This window comes from Mus pahari, chromosome 14, assembly GCF_900095145.1.
Source record: "Mus pahari chromosome 14, PAHARI_EIJ_v1.1, whole genome shotgun sequence".
Taxonomy (NCBI): Eukaryota; Metazoa; Chordata; class Mammalia; order Rodentia; family Muridae; genus Mus; species Mus pahari.
Window position 1 is genome coordinate 76,882,161 of NC_034603.1, and position 21,725 is coordinate 76,903,885.

At 46.8% G+C, this 21,725-nt stretch overlaps 1 protein-coding gene across 1 annotated transcript in view; it reads right to left on the reverse strand.

Annotated features, from left to right (window-relative positions):
- Wipi1 (WD repeat domain, phosphoinositide interacting 1) overlaps positions 1-16,003 on the reverse strand; it is a 39,393-nt gene extending 23,390 nt beyond the window's left edge. The window contains exons 1-4 of the mRNA XM_021212334.2: positions 15,836-16,003; positions 10,573-10,655; positions 8,535-8,704; positions 703-799 (exon numbers count right to left, since the gene is read on the reverse strand). Coding sequence (XP_021067993.1) covers positions 703-799; positions 8,535-8,704; positions 10,573-10,655; positions 15,836-15,915 — 430 coding nt within the window. The 5' untranslated portion in view covers positions 15,916-16,003. The remainder of the gene's footprint in view (positions 1-702; positions 800-8,534; positions 8,705-10,572; positions 10,656-15,835) is intronic.
- Positions 16,004-21,725: the final 5,722 nt, after the last annotated feature.

The following is a 21,725-nucleotide window of genomic DNA, read 5'->3' on the forward strand; positions in this document are numbered from 1 at the left end:
GAGAGAGAGAGAGAGAGAGAGAGAGAGAGAGAGAGAGAGAGAGAGAGAGAGAGAGAGACCCTCCACACCACAGTGGAGAGACTCACTCTCGCTCACTTTCAGCTCAATCACTTGGGACTTCATGCTACCACATACAAGCTCTTCCAATCTTAAACGCCAGAAACTTAACACACAACGTTAAGTCCCGAGACTTTAACCAAATTCAGTATTCCAGCATATCACCCAAATTGAGAATTCTATTTTTAAAAAATGATGTCATAAAAACACCGTCTTTGTAGTTCAGATGGTCTGGCTCGTTAACCATGCAGACATACCAAGTCCAAGCCTGCTCCTAATTATCACACCTACTCTGTAATGAACAGCCACAAAAGGCATTAGGGGTAAACACCTTTCAACACTGGAAACAAGGAATCTCCCACGCATCCTCTGGCATGCCCTGGCCCTTGCTTACATGGGTCTCCAAAGAAGGGTGCTTCTCATGGGCTCCCAGGCAGGCCACACAGCCTTCCTGCGGGGACCGCAGAGTCTCATAAACAGATCTGTTGCTATTCAAATGCGTCTTCCACTCAAACGTCATAAAGACCCCAAAGCACACCCTGGACTGGGGGGGGGGGGGCGGGGTTGTCAGGCCAGGTGAGAACACAGCTTAGGAGTGAAGCATCCTGGGGAGGGGAGATGCTCGGGTCTATGACTGGGACTCACCTGTTGGGTTTGCGGGGATATCCAGGAGGGTCTTCAATAACTTCATATCCTTAATGTTGTGGATATAGATGGATTCTTCCAGGCAGACCAGCAGCCTCTGTAATCAGACAGAGGAGCCCATGAAAAGGGACCAATAATCCTCGCTCACGTACGTCCCTCTCAGCTTCACTGAAGGAGCCCTGCCTAAAGGAGGAAGAATGCTAACGAAGCCCTTTGAAGGCCATGCTTATGAATGTAAACAGATACAGCCCACTTAGCTGGACAGGTGCTTAAAATATGAGATCCTAAATTTTACTTATCAATTTATCCCTCCTTCCCTTTCTTTCTCTCTCCCTCCCTCCCTCCATCTCTTCTCTTCTTTCTCCCTCTTTCCTTCCTCCCCTCCTTTTTCCTTCCCCTTTCCTTAGAATATGATGGTTCAGGGAACCTCTTTTGCTCCATTCCCACATTCAATGCTGGTGACTTGAGTTCTCCCTCTTACCCTCTGCATTGGCCAATCTTAGATTTTATCCCTTTCTCTCCATACAGATTGTACACCACTAATTCAAAAATCCCAAAATGCTCCAGTGAAGTTTGAGCCACGATGCTCAAAGTCTTGGATTTTTTTTTTTTCAGATTTGGTAAAGTCTGTGTAAATATTTCAAATTATGAAAAGCTGAGATCTGGTCCGAAGCATTTGGCACCCTTACATGAGATGACCCATCCCAGGTCCTTTCCCCTCTCACTTTTCTCTAGACCTCACTCCCCACAGTCCACAGCGCCCAGGAAGATATTCCTTCCAGGCCCCCAATTCCCACCCCTGAGGTCTGGGCACATCTCCTCCCGTGGGGTTCTACATCCCACCACGGCGACCACTCTCTTCCTCTTCTGCTGAATGTGCATTGGGCTCAGGACTTGTCCCAAGGTGGTACCCTATGTTTAAAGCACTGTAATAAGGACAGCAAGTGGAGGGGTGGGGTGCTCTGTGGAGGTCCTGGGAGGGCACTTGCTTCAACAGCTCTTTCCATAGCCCAAGTTGCAGCCTCTGCCCCTGCACAGCCTCATTCAGCTCCCCCAAGGCCAGTGTTGCTCAGCCTGGAAGAGCATCAGCCCCTCAAGGACTCTTCCTGGAGATGGATTTGGGGTGTCTCTGAACAAAGACCCAAGCGATAACTACGCACACTCAAGTTTGTGAGGCTTTGGGGCCAGACACTTGGAATCCGAGGTTCATCCGCGGGAAGGGAAGATAACTAAATATTATAAAAAGGCTGCAGACCCTCTTCCAGGAAAGCCATGTGTTCTCAACAAAGGGAAACGCTCTACTGGGGCTCGAACCCAGGGTCTTGCATATGATAGGCAGCTACTCTGCCACTCAGCCCCATGCCCAGCCTTCTTTGTATTTTGTATTCTGACACGGGGTTTCACTGAGTTGCTAAGGCTGGCCTCAGATTCACTCTGAAGCGGGGACAACAGTGCAGAGACACCTGGCCCCTCCCCACACCCTGACCCCCACCTCAGGGCACTCTTCTCTATTTTAATTAAAACTTTGGCCACAGTGCTAAAGCTGGGTAGGAGAAGTCAAGAAGACACTAACTAGATTTCAAAGTTGGGATTAATGAGATGGCTCTGTGGGAAAAGGGACTTGTTCACGTCGGGGGACCTCCATCTGACCCCTGGGACCCACATAAAGACGGAAGGAGAGAATCAACTCCACACACGAAGCTGTCCTCTGAACTTCACATGTTTTCTGTGGCATATGCACAACATCTCCCATTACATACATGTGTGTGCACTTGTGTGTGTGTGTGTGTGTGTGTGCGCACACACACACACACACACACACACACGCTTTAAAACTCAAAAAAGGGGGGCTGGAGAGGTAGCTCAGCAGTTAAGAGCTCTTGCTGCTCTGTGGAGGACCTGGGTTCAGTTGCCAGCACCCACATGGCACAGGTGTCCTCAACTCCAGTTCCAGGGGACCTTATGCCCTCTTCTGTCCACCTTGGGTACTGCATGCATGTGGTGCATGCACATAAATGGGCCGAGCATTCATATACAGAAAACAGTTTTTAAAAACCTACTTTAAAATAAAATTTCAAGATGGGTGACAGATACTGCCACGTCTCTGGAAAGCAATCAGTCACCTGATCACCTGCCAGCCACACCACGGTTTGTTTTTATCCTCTCTGTGTTTGTTTCTGTTCTCAGTTTCTGACTGGCCCTGGTATCCCCTTCCAGTCCTGCACCCAGTCCCCAGGAGAGCAAAGCCCTGACAGGTGCATCCTGTAGGAACATCACCGCCTTCAGGCTAGTCTGACCCGAACAGAATGATTTCAGAGCTGTCAGCTCCGTGGGCTGCTCATCTGGACCACACTGGGTCACCCACCATGTAGGCCAGAGACAAGAACGAAAAGGGAGGGAAACAGGAAATGCAGGGAGGGAAAGAGGAGGTACCTGTCCTGAGTCCCACAGGAGCTGGCTTCTGGGACAAGCACAAACTAGAGACTGCTCAGTCACACCTGCCTTGCCTTCAGCTTATCATTGCCATTCACCTGGTAGCCCAGGCTGGCCACAAATTCCCTATGCAGCTGGGCATGACTCTGAATTTCTGGGTCTCCCACACACACTTCCCAGAGCTGGGGTTACAGGCGTACCTCGCCAATTCTGCTTTTCTGTGGTGCTGCAAACTGAACCTGGGGCTTTGAGTATCCTAGGCAAACACTCTGCCAACAGCCCACTTAGACTTCCATCCTATGTTTTATAGGTAACTAACCCTTTTTATGAATCAAAGAATCAGACAATTAAAGAATCTGTGCCACGGTGTAGCCTCAAAGACTTCAATCTAATTAACAATCAGACAACAGGCGGCAGATGGCAGATAAAAGCTCCCAAAGCTAACGACATCTAGTTTATGGCTGTCATTCAAGAAGAACACGTCGTCCGCATTAAACAGAATAGGAATGACACTCACTGAAAACGGGACATACCAGGATTCCTGAGCATCTTTCCTTCCTGCATATGGAGAAGGATTTTCTGAATGAGTTACACCTGTGGTACACGCACACGTGTGTGAGAGTGACATGTAGAGCCAAAGAAGGAAGTCGGGTGTTCCTCGCCACCACATTCCATCTTGTCCTGCTCAGGCAGACCCAATGGACTATCTCCCAGCCCTTGGGTTTTTGTATGTGTTCTGGTTTGTGCGAGTGTGTTTTTGAGGCAGGATCTCATTGCAGCCCTGGCTTCTGTGGAGTTTGCTATATAGCAGAGGATGGCCTTGAACTTCTCATCCTCCTGCCTCTACGTCACCAGTGCTGGGATTATAGACATGCATCATCACACCTGGCTTTCTGTGGCGCTAGGGACCGACCCAGGGCTTTGTGCAGGGTAGGCAAGCACTCGTACACCAGCTGACCTTTATTCCTGGCCCTGAAAGCAGGGGTTCTGTTATGTTTGTTCCGAGACAGAATTGCACTCTATATAGCTCAGGCTATCCTTTGCTGTGCAATTTTCCTTCGGTGGTTGCCTGTGAGTTAGGATTACAGGAGTGCATTAGTAGGCCCTGTTTGGAAGCATGGACTTTCGTTTCTTTGTAACTTCTTATACAAATCTCTCGCTTTCCCTGTTTTTAGAAAGGAGCCACACGTCTGAAGACCTGACACAGACAGGACGGCTAGTGTAGAGCAATGCATGCTGTGGTGGTTTGAATATGCTTGACCCAGGAAGTGGCACTATTGGGAGGTGTGGCCTTGTTGGAGTAGGTGTGGCCTTGCTGGAAGAAGTGTATCACTGTGGGGGTGGGCTTTCATACCCTCTTCCTAGCTGCCTGGGAGCCAGTCTTCTGTTTGCCTTTGGAACAAGATGTAGAACTCTCAGCTCCTCCTTCACCATGCCTGCCTGGATGCTGCCATGCTCTCACCTTGATGATGATGGACTGAACCTCTGAACCCATAAGCCAGCCCCAATTAAGTGCTGTCTTGGTCATGGTGTCTGTTCCCAGCAATGGAAACCCTGACTAAGACACATGCCTACCCGGTGCCCTTTGTCCTTCCCCTAAGCAGGTGTCTCCGCAGGACCTGCGAGACCTCCTCGCTGCAGATGAATCACCTAAGCCAAAGTTAAGTCCAAAGACTGGCACCTTTAAGAAAAGAAAACCCGGAACCCCCTCCCGGTCTGCATCAAGTCACCTTGGAAGTCAAAAGGCTCAGCAGCGCTTCTCAACCTGTGGGTTTCATATCAGATATATACACTACGGTTCATAACAGTAGCAAAATTACAGCTAAGAAGTAGCAACAAAAATAATTTTATGGTTGGGGGGTCATCACAACGTGAAGAACTGTACTTGGGGGCCATAGCACGAGGATGGGTTAGAACCATTAGGCTAACAGAGGGTTATATCAGCCATTATAAAGCCATTAGCTCGGGCTTGCTGCTAGCTCCGGCACTAACTGTAGATAGAGTGGGGCTGCCTACATCTGTGTCCTCTAGAAGATGGGGTGAGAGCCTGAAGTTAATGGGTGTTCTGGGGGTGGAGGTGCTGCCTAAAGACTAACAGCCTTGGACACAGGAGCAGCCCTTCCTTGCCTCACGCTAATGGGACTACCTGAGAGGAAGAGCGGAATCATACCAGCAAATTCCATAGCGACTACTTGACAGCTCTGGGTGTGATAACATTTGACTACGTCATCTTAAAAAGCTGGCCAGGAACTGGGACAGACATTAGGCTGTCGTATAGTGGATACTACTATTTACAAAATGGATGGTTCTGCAACAAAGCTTGTAGCAGGTCTGAGGACGCCCTTGAGCCAAGAACCCCACTTAAAATCCCTCCAGTAGGGAAAGCTTAAGCTGCCCTCCCTTCTCTCCTGAGACCTCAGGCTTCTTTCCTGTCTCTTGTCTGCTCCTTGCCACTGACAATTTTCACCTTCGTTCCTGTGGCCATTTTCTACAGACTTCAGTGGAAGTCCTCAGTCAAAATAGCTGACAGACTAAAACAACGAGCCAGGCGTGGCGCTCGCTTGTGATCGCAGCATTTGGGGAAGTTTGCTTTGAGTTCCAGGCTAGCCTTGGCTACTGAATGAGACCATCTCAACAACAAAAGTAACAACAATCTTTCCCTTCTCAGAGACTGCTACATCCAGTCCAGTAGTGACACGCGTGACAGGCCCCCAAAACCTGGACACAGTCCAGAGGCGAAAAGTTCACGGAAACTTAGTCTCCTGGAAATTTGGCATTCCCATAGCTAGAATGCCCCAGATTTGTCCCTGCAATAATGTGGAGGGTCTTGCATGCTTTCTTACAGTATTTTACTGGAAAGAGTTAGAAATCTCAGGGCAAGCTTCTCCCATATGCAAGAGTTTACCATTATCTAGGAAGAAGGAAGGTTGTGGTCTAGGGAGGAACTAGAGTAGAAAGAACTATAGATAGCTGAGTTACATCCACACAGGAATTTACAATGGCCTGGGGGAAGGTGGACTATACAGTAGACTAGAATTGGAACTATGACACGGGCATGAAGCCCTTGCCTGACTTCTAAGATTAAGCTGGCCTTAGGTGGGGCTGCTTTTGATCCCAGTTATTAACATTGATTTTTATCTCAGTTGGTTCATGTTAGCTTTTTGTATGCATTCCTCTGTTTTGTGTAAAAGTCACTTATAAGACTGGTGCTCACTTTGAGAAAATTTACATTCAGATACCACACTCCCTTGTGTTCATATTTGTTTGTCATTTCTCGCCAACTCCTGCCCACCTGTCTGGAACCCCGAATTCTCCCACAGATTGAGGGGGGCTGATTGAGGCCAGTCCGCGGCAAGAGACTTAACAAAATATTTGGTCTCTTATTTAAAAATCATCATCATCAACAACAAAATCAACCATAGGGTTGGAGAGATAGCTTGGCAGTTAAGAGCGCTGGCTTCTTTCGCAGAGGATCTGAGTTCAGTTCCCACAAACCATGAGGCAGACCACAGATAACTGTAACTCCAATTCCAGGGGAATCCAGCGCCCTCTTCTGGCCTCCTTGGACACTGCACAGACGCGGTACTCACATACACACACATGTAGGCAGAATACTCATACATAAGATAAAGATAAATTAAAGATAAGTCTTAAAAGTTATTAATTAGCACTTAATAGTTCAGATTCAAATAGAAGAAGGGGGTCGGGGGAGAAGGAGGAGGAAGAAGAGGAGGAAGAGACAACCACTGTCCTTAAGGAATGCCACTTTGCCCACTCCTGGAATACTGAACAGAGTAGATAACTCTGCACATCCCAGGAAGGGCCTCTTGGTTTATCCACTTATTTAACAGTTAGGCAGGAAACAAATGTTCAGGAACTTGCTCCCATGAGGTTTCATAGCAATGAACAGAACCACCCCAGCCCCTGCTCTCACGGGAAGTAAAACGCAGTCACTCCACGGAGACTGCAATAACACACTAAACACAACCTAAGTGTTAACGCTTTTAAGCGGCATATTACATATTCGAGTTAAGAGTAGTTCCTTTCAGCAGTGAAAGCTCTGGAAGAATACATCCTTAAGGGCTAGCTGGAGAAACCATGGGTCTAGTTCAGTGATAGAGCTCTCATTTAATATGCGTGATGTCCTAGGCTGCCCTGTGTGGCAGGGAAGAGGTGGGTGTCAGTCAAGAAAGCAGAAATGTGAGACTGAGTAGCTGGCCAACCAGGAAGGCCCATATTGAAAGCAAAGGGTCGGGGCTGGTGAGATGGCTCAGTAGGTAAGAGCACCCGACTGCTCTTCAGAAGGTTCGGAGTTCAAATCCCAGCAACCACATGGTGGCTCATAACCATCCGTTTCAAGATCTGATGCCCTCTTCTGGAGTGTCTGAAGACAGCTACAGTGTGCTTACAAATTATAAATAAATAAATCTTAAAAAAAAAAGAAAGAAAGCAGAGGGTCAGTTTCACCTACTGATTTAAGAGCTGTCCAGGGGAACCACACCCTAGTCTCAGGTATGCCATTCTTAGAGGCACAATAAATCTTACTGCCTAGAGTCAAGACCAGAAGAGCTCTTCCTCATTTTTTTAGGACGTCCAGAAGCAGTTCATAGGACAGACAGACTGTCAGAGACTCAACCTGTCTGTACTGGTGCCGGCCTGCCCCAGGCGGAGGTGGTGAGCTTGACCAGGCAATGGCCATGCTGGAGAGAGAACATGAGCCAGTGTGACCAGGGAAGATGCACAGAGGAGATGTTCTTTGCCCATGATCCCAAGTTCTGCTACACTATCTCCTATCTCCAGCATTTGATTCTTGCTTTAGAGACTTGGTTTTTGTTGTTTTGTTTTTTTTAAAGACAGGGTCTTATGTAGTCCAGGCCAGGCTCAAACTTGTCACATTGTCAAGAAAGATGGTCTTCTGATTCTCTTGCCTCTACCTCCTGAGCGCTGGCTGGCATCACCGGCTCCCTCCTGAGTTTATCCTGGTATCTCAGGCTCACCCCACCATGCTGCTCTGTCTGTGGGTGCTGGGGATCAAACCTAGGGCATTCCACCAACTGAGCCATACCTCAAGGAAGTTCATCTTAAAAAGCTTTTATTATACTGATTTATTTCTCTCTGTGTGTACGCTCTCATCTTGCATGTCTTCATTGGTCAGAAGACAACTTGAGGAGTCAGTTCCTGCCTTCAACCATGAGGGCAGTGGGGATTGAGCTCAGCTGGCCAGGCTTGGTGAGCCATTTCGCCAACCCAAAGACATTCATCTTTAGAGATGGTTTTCTTTTGCTCCAATTAGTAGAAGGCTGGACATCTTCTCTCTCCTCTCTCTCTCTCTCTCTCTCTCTCTCTCTCTCTCTCTCTCTCTCTCTCTGTGTGTGTCTGTGTGTGTCCCATCTCCTCACCTGTCGATTGAGCCGAATGGACAAAATGTTGCTGGAGTAGCTGTAATTGCAGATCTCAGTGCCTTTCTTGAAGTGGTACACGTTCATCTGCCGAGGTTTTGTGTGACTGACCACTACAACCAGGCTGCTGGAGAAGAGGCGCTCCACGATATACACGTCAGGGATTTCATCTGGGGATGGGGGGAACAGAAGTGAGGTCACACAGATGTCCTCTGAGAGAAAGATTGGCCTCTGTGACCCTGGGTACCACACAGGATCTGGGTCTTGCTACTGGGTATCCTTCATCAGTAATGACCCATCCTGGCCCCAACAACAGGCTTTAACTGTCTCTGGGGATAACACTCCCAGGGACCTCCTCAAATACCTAAAGCAAAGACTATGCTAATGACTAAGACTCCAGAGCCCCACCTTGAACATCATAGCATGGTATAACTACCCATCTCTCTCTCTCTCTCTCTCTCTCTCTCTCTCTCTCTCTCTCTCTCTCTCTCTCTCTCACACACACACACACACACACACACAGACTATGTGCCTATGTGTGCATACCACAACACATATAGTGGAGGTCAGCAGAAACCTTGCAAAAGTCAGTTCTCTCTCTCTCTCCATAGTCCTGGGGAATGAACTCAGGTTGTGAAGCCCAGCTTTGAACACCTTTACCACTAAGCCACATTGCCAGCTCCCTCCCTCTTTAAACAGAATTTTGCTCAATAGCCCAGGCTGGCCTTGAACTCTCTGATATTTCTACTTCAGGCCCTGAATACTGGGTTTTATGGGTGTGCACCACCATACGTGGTGCAAGAAAATACTTCTGTACTCAGCGGGGAAGAGCAGAAATAGGCCCCCAGAATACTACAGACAGGCCTTTGATGTCTTTCTGAGGCCATCTTGCCAAGTGCCTTTCTTGTTTGTTTATAGGAAATCCCACCAGAAGTATGACATGTGACATATACACAGTAAAATATTCACCAAAATGATCTGATAATAACATTTTGCAAGTATATTAGGGGTCAAGGATGCAAGAGATGGCTCGGTGGGTAGAGTGCTTGTTGTGCATAATGAGGACTTGAGTCCAAAGCCCTATGGCCTATGTAAAGCTGGATGTGGGTGGCAGCACAGGTCTATAACCCCAGTGTTCTATGAGATGTGAGGTCGATGGAGGGAGAATCCCTGGAGGCTTGTGGTCCAGTTGGCCCAGGATACACAATGACACAATGTGAATGGCTACAAACCCTCTCTCACACATGTCTGTCACACACAGAGATCAAAAGTAAATACAATGTAGATAAATTAGAAGCCCCAATTATTATTTACCAAGCCATATTCTTTCTAGAAAATACAGAGGTGAAATATATGTCACTATGGCAACAGCATAAATTATTATCCCTGAGAAAAGTCACAGTCACATTTCTGAGTGAAAATTTTTTTTCATACTCACTAGAAATACTTCACCATCTTCAATATGGGTTATGTCGATATGCTCATGTTACATCATCCAAACATATAAAACATGTCCCTACTAAGTGAATGGTGTCACCAGGCTACAGAGGCACTGACAGCCAAAAGAAGCGACAGGTGACCTCTGGGTTGACAATGCCGTAAGCTGATCACCATGAGCACAAATATATAGAAAAGTGTCAACACTATGAGTTCAAACAAGGGCTTTCTTCTTACAAAGCAGAAAATGTCACCCAAGTTATTGCCAAATTTCAATAAGAGCTCCATTGTGGCTTTTACATGAGACAATGGCTTGTATTCAAATCTGCACAACACCAGCTCTTTAGGTTGATGGCTAAGACAGAAATCAGAGGCTCAAGTCTGAAGTCTAGGGCTGGGGTGTAGCCTTGGTGGTCCAGTGTTTTTAAGAGGCCTTGGAGTTCAATCCCCAGGACTCCAAAAAGAAAAAAAAATTAAGAGTGGGGGGGAAAAAAAGATTAACATCTAGACAGGGAATTTCATATCCCCACAACAATCCTCCTTACACACACACTTACACACACACACACACACACACACACACACACACACACACACTTACTGCTTCCATGGACTTGGTCAAGCTGCTCCACAGAACTCAGAGAAAACAGCTTGTAACCGGACTTGGTTCCAATCGCTAGGGATCTGCGGAAGATAAGGATAACAGGGATGACAGCAGATACCGCATCCCTCTCCCCCAGGGCTGCTGAGTTGCAGGTAAACACACATCTTCAGGGCTCGGATCTTTGATAACTTACTCAAGACAAAGCATGTTCTGGCAGACGTTCATGAAGGGAAAAGGTCAAAGGCGACTGACTCTCTGGGAGACAGAAGCTGCTTGGGCTCTGTCACCAAGGGAAATATTCAAGCTCCCACAGATCTTGTTTTCCCAGCTGGGCAAGCATAGGATAAAAAGGAATGTTGGGGAAGTCTTTGTATCTACAGCTCCACAATGCTTGGGGGAGGGAGCCTTGTCATTTGTTTGGAAAGACCTCTATGGGAGGATGAGTTATTATCCTCGTAGGTGTCCATGCTCAAATGTGTATGTGTGTGTGTGTGTGTGTTCACGCATATGCAGGGTTAGGAGTGTGTGCTGGGTGTTTCCACATGGCAAGGGAGCTCAATGGATAGGCAAGGCTGACTGGCTAGCCAGTCCCAGGGATCTGCTAATTTCCACCTCCCATTAATTAATTAATTAATTAATTAATGGTTATTATCACTACTAACCTTACACACATTCTGGGGATCGAATCTAGGTCCTCTCGTCGCCTTAGCTATCACCCCAGCTCCAATTTTAACCCATAAATAAAAGGGACATTTAAACCAAAGCGGCCTGCTTATTATTTTTTTCCCCTCAACTTGATACAAGCTACAGATGACTCTGGGAAGAGGGAATCTTGACTGAGAAAAGGCCCGCCCATCAGACTAGCTGGTAGGTGAGCTTGTGGGGTATTTTCTTGATTAATGAGCGATACGAGAGAGGACTCATCCTGCTGTGGGTGAGCGCCATGCCTGGACAGGTGGTCCCGGGTTGTGCAACACAGCGAGCTGAGTGAATCATGAGGAGCAGACCAGTAAGCAGCCTCCCTCAGCCTTCTGCTTCAATTCCTGCCTCCGAGCTCCAGCCTGGAGCTCCTACCCATGCTTCGTTTCATGACGGATGGGAAGCTATCAGGCGAACGAAGCCCTTTCCTCCCCACACTGCCTTTGGGACCTGATGTTCATCAAGGCAATGGAAAATAAACCAGGACACCAGGCATCCCTGGGAACACAGTAAAAACAAAGGAGTGACAAGGTGTGACCAAAGTCCTGGACAGTTAATCAGAGGGATAAGGACCCTATGCTTGAGGCCAGCCTGGGCTACATGACAAGACTACATTTCTACATGCAGCCTGGGCTACATTTCCCAAAAATGGAAAAGGAAAAGAGGATACCTTGCCCTTGTTGGCACTTAAAAATGTCCTCTTGTCTCTCCTGCTTTGATCTCAAAAACAAAATGAGACCAAAACCTTGCACGGACTGCTCTCGGGATGAGCTGAGCGGTGTGACTGCAAACTCCTCCGCCCTAGGAATATGGAACGTCGGTATTGAAATGGGCCTTCCCACCGTCCAGTCCAGCTCCTTCTCTTAAACCAAGTATCTACCAAGCTGAGATTCCAGTCCAGCTCCTTCTCTTAAACCAAGTATCTACCAAGCTGAGATTCATTCTTCAAGAAAGGAAGCATTATACTAAAATAAGCAACTTACAAGCCCGGATACCAAGGCTCTTGTTTTGCTACCTAAAAAAAAAAGAAAAAAGTCACGGGACTACTCCCCCACCTCCAGAATTCCCTTTTCTATACAAACATTTGTTCTTTCCCGCTATGTAGAAACCAGCTTCGAGTCAGCTTTTAAGATGGCAGGTTCTAGGCCTTAGCTCTACAACCTTGGAGGACTAGGGTTTGGCATTCATTCCATTCCATACTGTAGACCAGCCCTTGTAAAAGTAGGCAAGGAGAATCTTTGAACTCTAAAATACACTGGAGTGGTTACTATTTTGGGCTTTTGTTTTCTAATGCAGAGTTTTCATGTAGCCCAGGCTGGCCTTGAAAATACCCTAGGTATGGAGGGAGCCCAGAGCTTTATTCCTGCTAGACAAGCATCTACTTAGCAGCAGCCTCAGCCCTGCTGATTGTTTTTTCTTTTTTTTAAAGCTTTCTTCTTATTGGTGTAGGCACATTTAGTTGCCAATGAGGATATAAAGCTTTCAAGGAGAAAAGATACTTCAGAGCCCTGAAACAAAACTAAAGGGATCTGTAATCCCAACACTTGGGAGGTGAGGCAGAGGTCGGAGGATCTCCAGTTAGTTGAAGGCATCCAGGGCTACACCAAGATCCTTTTCAACCCCCCCCCCCTCAAAAACAAAATGAAACAAGCCCCACCAAACTAACGAACCAAACGACTCAACAATTTAAAGTCGGTGTCACGGATGGGGGAGATGGTCCAACCATAAGCTTGGTGATCTGGATATGAACCCCGGACCCCATGTAAAAGTGGAAGGAGAAGGTCCAGCTCCCCAAAGTTGTCCTCTGACCTTCACATGCGTATCCTGGCCAGTGTGCCACCCACCCCGTCCTGTGTACGTACACAGGGGAGTAAATAAGTTCGAAACCATCATTTTTCAGGTGTGAGTCCTGATCTCGGAACAAATGGGTTTCTTCTTTGTTTCTTCATTTAATGCTTGCGAAAGAGTCTCTGCTGCTCGTACCGCCTCTGGGGTTGTGGGTGAGAGTGGTCTTTTCACTTTTGCCTCAGTAGTACCTAGGATTCTTCCCAAGGTGCCACCCTCGGAAGGGTCCGATTTGTGACCAAAGGGCGCGGTGATCACTCCTTTGTTTTAAATGATTGCTCTATGACCAGAAAAGACTCCATATTAAGGAATTCAGATTTATATCTTACGTTAGTGCTGTCATTTCTGTAAAAAACAAAATCCTCATTGCTACTCATAGAAGTGGAACTGGAGACAAATCTCAACCAGTATTCAAGTTTTAAAATACAGCTCAGGTGTCTAACCCAGTTACAAAGCATTAACAGTGGTGGACACTGGTAAAATCGGACTCTCTACCTACCTTCTCTACAAAGACTGGATCTCCAACCCAGCTCACACATATAGAAAAAGACACACCGATTCACCTAAACGCAGCCAGCAAGGAGGATGATTTATTTTAAAATTCAATGTCATACCCTCCAGGGCTCCAAGCAACTGACTGTGACAAGACCTTTTATTTATAGGCGAGGCAGAGCTGCCCAGCAGAGCCTTCATCCAGAAAAGCAGAGCTGTCCATGGGGACTGAAGAAATCAACTCTCAAAGCAAGTTACAGTTTCTGAAAAACGGCATTCTTATCTGGCTGTTACTCTGCATTACTTAATAACTAGAGTAGACAACAACATTTGTTTTCCAAATCCAATAATATCACAAAGTATAATTTAGACGATTTACTACTTGTAAGCAAACTACTCCCCCCTCCTTAACCCGTCTTCAACTGGGAAGGAAAACACTGTCCAGCATTTCAACAGACATTCTGGTGACCAGTGTTCCACAGACAGTGCAACAGAACACTCTTGCAAAAGTTTCTTACAAAACTTCAGAATTTTATCTATTCTATCATGCATTTAAGTCTCCTTTTAGGAGAGAATCCCGCAAACAACAACTTTAAAAAAACAAAGACATACTAATTCCAGGGCCTGCAGGCTGGGCTATAGCTCAGCGGTTGAGTCTTTGCTCAGAGTGATTGAGACATTGGGTCTTAGGCTCGGTACCCTGCAGGCTCCCTACCCCCACCCTGCTCACCCAATCACACAAGAAAATGGGGCCGGACTTGTCTGGCATGTCTACGGTACCCTGAGTTCCATCACCAGCACTATATATACAGAGCATGAGGATACTTCCTGTAATCTCAGTATTCCAGAACGGGAGTCAGGAGGATCAAAACTTTGACATTCATCCTCCTCTACGAGGGAACTTGAGGCTGTCCGGATTACATGAGACAACTTTAAAACAAAACAAGAACAAAATACCAAGAAAAGGCCACAAGGTATCCCATTTAATAGTTTGTGCATATTACATGTCTATGGCTATGGGGAGATGTTGTAAGATGTACTTTTTTTTATTGTGGGTCATGGTCAGAGGCGGCCTGAGAGTCACTCATCTAGCCAAGCTGTCGAGTTACTGGATTACATGATTACACACACAGATTTTTCAAACAAAGACATATTGTTCAGAGCAGGGGTTTTTCAAACAGAAACACAAAGGGGATGAAAACTGGGACTGCTTATGGCCTTAATTACACCAACGAATGAATGTTCAGTATTAGCACAGTTCAGCCAGCAACAGCCTAGACACAAGCCTGAAGCTGAGCCCAAACAAGGAACAGCAGAAACTGGTACAGCCGGAAGCGGGACACTGGGAAGTGGCCATCCCTGCCCCGATGCTTCAGGGCTCCACATTCCAAAGAGATTAATCCATATGGTCGCCAGGCTGGCTCGCACAAAAACAGGGAAGAAAAACAGTAGCTTGCGTCTTAAGATTCAATCTTGCAGATGCCTAGAAGGCAGGCAAGCAATCCCTTGTTCATGGACCAAAGTCTAAACGTTGACCATCATAGTGAAACATTAAAAAAAAGCCACTTAAAAGCAACAGGGTGGAGCGCCTGCTTCAGGGATGGGAAGCTGTCTGGGGCAGAGAAAGGACTCCCAAACTTCCAGGAGAGTCCTGGGACTGGGTGGACAGTGAGTAAACACAGAAAGGCAAATAAAGAAAAGCTTCCTACGGCCAAAGCAACCAGCCAAGATGCCCAGCGCTGGGGCTGGTCGGACCACAGGGATAGGCTGCCTGTTTGTCCGAGGCCCTGCCCAAATGCCACGTTGAGATACTCAAGGACAAATAGTAAAGTTTTTCTCATCTTCCCGACTCTCGCATCCTCCCTCTTGAGTCAAGTTGCACATTCCTCCCTCCCCTCACCTTTGTTTTGGTCCCTGATCTCCCTTTCGGTCACTAGGTGGCCCACACCAAGTCCCTCCCCCACATTCAAGGTCCCCCCCTCCGCCCTCCTTGCTGACTTCTTTGGGTCACCCTGGCCGGCTCTTTCTGGCAGGCGCTGGCTGGCAGTCGTCTGGGTGGGCTCAGACCCTATGGCCAAGCAACGCCGCGACGCAGGCTGCCCGGCCGAGGTACCGTCGGCGCGCAGGCCCCGGCTAGCCACCAGTTGCGTTACAGGACAACACCCTTTGGTGGCGACATTCTGTCCCCCACTTCCCAGGCCAGGGGGATGGCGCCGTGGCTTACGTGCAGTCTTGGTTGAAAGAGAAGCAGCTGAGCGCCGCCTCCACTCGGCCCGGAGGGGCATCTGCGGCTTCGGCCTCCATCGGGGGCTCGACCCGAGAAGCCGCAGCTCTGAGCGGGGGACAGCCACCTCAGCAGCCCGCCCGCGCCGGCTCCGTGGGCCGGCTTGCCGTGTCGGTCCCGCCCCGGGCTCGCCTCCAGAAGACCCCGCCCACTCAGAGACCACGTAGCCCCGCCCCCTCATCGTAAGACTCCGCCCTCGCACGATTCCCATTTAGTTCCGCCCCACTCCAACCCCCGCCCCTCCTTCAGAGAATCAGCTCGGCCCTAAAACAGCCAGGCCACGCCCCTGCCTCAAGTACCGCCCCCCTCGGCTCTAGCCCTGCCTGGGACCTTCAGGACCCGCCACACACATTTCCCACTTAGCCTCGCCCTCTCCCTCTCGGGCACCTAACCCCACCCCCTCCCAACCCTAGCTCCGCCCTAAGCCAACCAGGCCCCGCCCCAGTCCTCCTCCTACCTAGTTTGGTAGCCCCTCCCCCTCCCCAGGCCGGCCATGTCCCCACCCCGCCTCTTTATCACCGGGAACAGAACTGCTGACCGAACAGAGCCTCCGCAGACAGCCACGATTGGCCACCAACTCTTTTAGTCAATCAAAGGGGCTAGTGGGCGGGACAGCTACTGACGACCCGCCCCCTAGTCGGAGAAACCGTTTGCCATTGGCCGAAGGTGAGCGAGGCCAAGGCAGCAGGCCACGTGGTGGTGTTTTCATTGCCAGAGCGTCCAGAGGATGAGTGAAGCTGCAGGCTTGAAGCCTGCCTTAGCGTCAGGGACAAAGCCAAGGAGGCGGGCAGACGCCTGCTTCCTTGCCCGCCCGCTAAGCTTACAGAATGTAGTTGAAATCAGTAGACATCAAAGTCCAGCCCTTTTAGAGAGCCCTTAAGCTTCTCGGAAAAAGTTCCCCAGCGGAGAAGAAGCCACATACAGCCCTACAGTTGAGAAAGAGCTCTTGCTAACCCTTACATTAACAATATTACCTTGGTACATTCCTACCTGATTTACTGAAGACCCGGTTCAAGCACTGGCAAGACTATATATCTAAAACCAACAATACACAGCGGCATGTGAACTGGTCTTCTCTCAGGACTTGTTATCACACAACTTTGCTCAACAGTATTTGGCCAGACATTCGATTTGTAGAAAGGAGAGAGACTAGAATAGTGTACAAGACAATACAGCTTCAAGCTCATGCCGTTTGAGATGCATTCTGAAGCAAACCGGAGATTTGCTTCCCAAGCTTGTGTACCATTGGTTGTGAGGTGCCTGGTGTGGGTTCTGGGAAACAACACTGCTGAGCCATCTCTACAGCCTCTGAAATCTTCATCATCGCCATTATTATTACTATGATGATGATGATGATGATGATGGTGTCACAGTTCTGCAGATTGTAGCAATTCAATTCATATACAGCCACCTTGTTATTTATTTATTTTGGATACATTGTCTCAGGCTATAGTCCACACTATCCTCAAGCACTTGATAACTGATCCTCTTTCCTTGGCTTCCCAAGGTTATAGGATCACAGAGGTGAACCATCATACTCAGCCATGTTTCCCCAATTCCTGACAAAATGATGCATACCTGTACTGATAATTAGAATGGATGAGCAAGGGAGGCCTTTTTTGCATAAGCTTTTCTGATTGGTTCTCCTGTTTGGTTTTTCCCAGATAAAAATGTAACAGTTTACTTCCTCAAGTCCATTGTTCTGACTCTCGGATCTGCCCCTGATGATTGCTCTAGGGTCAATTGTGAGTCACCGTATAAACCAATCCAAGTGTAAAGAATTGCTCTTTGGATGCTTTAGTCATCTTAGCAAACTTTTCAGTCATAGCTGCATTTTTTCTCCCACCCCCAGCTCAGCACAATGCTGCCATCTTTTCAGTTTGGTTGAAAGAGGAAAGAGCCTGGCAGTTTAGGTGCTAAGCTTTTGGAAGTATTGGATGAAGTGCACAGTATGGTTTTAAAGTGGGGCCTATTATCAGCTTGTTAATTAAGCAGTTGGACTTTGGGGAGGCAGCGATGGGAGCCGGGCTTAGTTTTTGCCTAGGAGTGTGTCATGATAAAAGCAGTGTCGTGGGCAGATAAACTTGGCCAGTGTCTGCAGATCAAATTAGAAGGCTTAGAAGTCTTTAGGGAACTAAGATGACATTCTGGGAGTGATGGAACAGGAGGCCGGGCTAATATGATGATACCAAGACCTGAAAGGTTAGGGCAGATGCAAGAGGGGTTTGGAGGCAGCAGTGCCCAATGGTAAAAATGAAGACCACACATATGAGATTCTTATATAATCTGGGAAATTCTAGAAGATATACTTTGAAAAGAGAAGAATAAACAGGCAATAGGACTAGCCAGGCAGCTCAGTGAGTCAAGGTGCCCGCTGTACAAGCGTGGAGACTTTAGTTCTGGCCCCAGAACCCAAGTAAAAGTGGGGAAAGAGGACCAACTTCACAAAGTTTCCCCCGATCTCCACACATGTTCTGTGTTACATGCATCCATCATAGCTACCCTCTTGATGATAAATAAACAGGTAAGTTAATTTTAATATATCTTGTTTAATTCAGTATATAAAAAGCAAGAATGGAAAGATAAGAAAATTAGGGGACATGGGACAGAAGCGGGGGTGGGGTGGGAAGATGGGGAGCACCTCACTCTGGAGCCAGGAATCAAAGTTTCCAACACACTGGATGACATTTGCCCTTAAGGCTGCCATCAAAAAGACAATCTTCCTTTTACGTAGAAATGTTCTCAAATGTAAAAGGTGGCGCAGGAGGGCTTGCACTTGCTGTTCTTCTGGAGGGCTAGACTTTGGTTCTAGTACCCACATCAGGCTGCTCACAACTATGCTCACACATGTACACACACACACACACACACACACACACACACACGGGGGTGGGGAAGAAGAGACACAAAGGCACACATTTTCATACATGAAATATTTTTTAAAAAATATTTTTTTAAAAAAATATTTTTTAAAAAATATTTTTTTAAAAAAATATTTTTCCTTAGGCTGGGGCGTGGTGGTGCACGCCTTTAATCCCAGCACTCAGGAGGCAGAGGCAGGCGGATTTCTGAGTTCGAGGCCAGCCTGGTCTACAAAGTGAGTTCCAGGACAGCCAGGGTTATACAGAGAAACCCCGTCTCGAAAAAACAAACAAACAAAAATAAATAAATAAATAAATAAAAATAAAAAAAAAGTAAAATCCACAAAGTGAAGTCTTAAAAAGTCTTTCAATGAATCCTGATTCTGCTTCATATAGGCTCATCCTGAAGTTCTTTTCTGCACTGTGATCAACAATCTGGTTTAATATATATATACACATATCATATATTTAGATAATATATAACATACACAATTAAAATATACTATATGTAATTTTAATAGATAGTCAACATAAAATTACTTTAAATATATTTATCTTATTTTTACTTATTATTATGTGTATGTGACATTGTGGGGGTATCATGCTACAGTCACATGTGGACAGAAGACAGCTTTGTGGATTTGGTCTCTCCTTCCACCTCTGTGTGGGTTCAGGGGATCAACTCAGCTTACTAGTTTTTTTGTTTTTTTTTTTTATATTCCATCTCACCAGTCCCAATAAAATATTATTACTCAGTTAAATTATATTTTATTTTCAAGCACTAAGTGTCTAAGCTACAACACTTGCGTGGCAATAATATCTCAAGGCTGCCGCCTCTGATTTTTTTTGTTCCCTAAGCAACATGTAAACTATTTTCATACAAATCTGTATTAATAGAAACCTAGGTTTAGTTTATGTAAAAGTTTATGTAAGAATGGCAGATGGACATGAAGAAACAAGTCATGCTTTGGAACCAGACTCCCTGTATGAGAAGGAGAAAGAAGAGGCAGAAACAGTTACAGTACACCAGGAGTTCAAGGGAGAGGCTCAGGTCCTGTGAGCGCTCAGTTCAAAGTGATGCAGGAATATTCAGACAGAAATACTCTGTCTCACCATGAAAACTGACTACTACAATCCAGGCAGGAAGTCAGAAGAGGAACCGGAATGGCAGGCGCCTGGGGCATTAAATAAGTGACTCTTCTCCTCGGCTTGTGAAGGAAACACCCAAGGCATCGAAGTGATAACTAAGTAATTCTTATTTTTCAAAAGCCCTGTGTTGACTTAAGCTCCGCGCACAGTCTGTCTGAATGTGGTTTGTGGAGGGCCAGGTAATGAGTAAGCAGGCCTGCTAGAATGACTCCACCCTGAGAAGAAACCCAAGACGTCCATTCATATAAAAAGCCAAGGAAACGACTATAAATAAACTCACAGGTGCAGAATATAGACTGTCAGACTGAATTTCCTTTTTCAAGTTCAAGTTCTGTGGCACACTCTCTATTTGAATTTGGGGCTTGTCACACCCTAACCTTCCTCTCCCTCCAAGCCCCTCCCATCCTCTTTGTTTCTTTGTTTCTCTTTCTTTCGTGGCTAATCTTGGTTGTTAACACACCTGGGAACAGAAAACCTCAATTGCCTCCTCAGATTAGTTTTCATGTCTAATTGATGGAGGAGGGAATCTAGCCAGCCCACTGTGGGCAGCACCATCCCTATGTAGATGGGCCCAGTGTGTTTAAGAAAGGAAGCTGAACTTGAGCTTCAGAACAAGTGTTCGTCTATGCTTCATGGTTCCTGCTTCAGGCTCCTGCCTCGACTTCTTTCAACCACGGTTTGTGGCCTGGAAGTGTAAGTCAAAATAACTTTTCTTTCCCAAGTTGCTTCCAGTCACGGTATTTATCACAGTAATAGAAGCCAAACTAGAACACTTGCTTTTTCAGACACAGTCTCACAGGGGCCTAGGCTGGCCTTGAACATCCTACATAGCTAAGGCTGATCCCTTTGCCTCCATATCTTAATTTCTGGGATTACAGGTATGCACCCAACTTCTAATTCACATTCTCGCAACAAGTTCACTACCGAATAATGCAAAAGGTATCAGAGGAGAAAAATAATTCACTGCAATGGGAATAAGGTTTGCTCATTATCTTCTTCCAGGTAAAAACCTCTCAACATCTGTCCTTGTCACAAACAAATAGATTCACTATATCAGAGGAATGGCAAGTTTCCCAGGGAACAAAGCCAGGTTCTGGGAATTAAATGTCATTGGTAATACAAGATTGTGGACCTCGACTTGCCTAACGGGGACACTTCTTATCTGGGTAAGGAGCAGGCTTGAATTTTAAGATGCTGATTAGGGCCTGCATGGGGCCATTAACAGGGAAGTTGGAAATGAGACAGACATCCTGTCTGACGCAAGCCTCCGGTCAACCAATATGGTTGCCTATGCCGCCCGGCTGCCACTAATTAGAGTAACTACCGGGTGAACAAACTCCTGTCTTCTTTTTTATAAAATCCATTCTATTTTTATAAAACCGAGCCACAGTAAATTTCCCTTCTCTTTATTACTGCGTTCCAATAAACCAGAAGGGGACCTGAGAAACTTGAACCCTGGTGGGCCAGTCTCTGGAGACTTGGCACAGAGGCAAAGATGGAAAGAGCTCAGGCCGTGGAGGCAGGGTGAGAGAAGGAAGAAGGAAGGTTATGTCTCTACAGGGAGAGAGCTGAAGGAGTCAGCCTGACCTTCCAGAGCACTGGGGAGGGTTGGCTGCACGGCGACTTCTGGGAAAGGAGATAAATTGACCTGAATTGCAAACAGGAAGCATTTGGAATAGTTGAGCAAAAGGCACAGATGGGCTTTTCTGGTTTTTCATTCTATGCAGTCTGTGTGAGGTAGCATGGTGGAACTGAAGGAATGCACACAATTGGAGACGTTCCTTCTGGATTAATTTTTTTTTCATTTTCTTTTTTTTTTT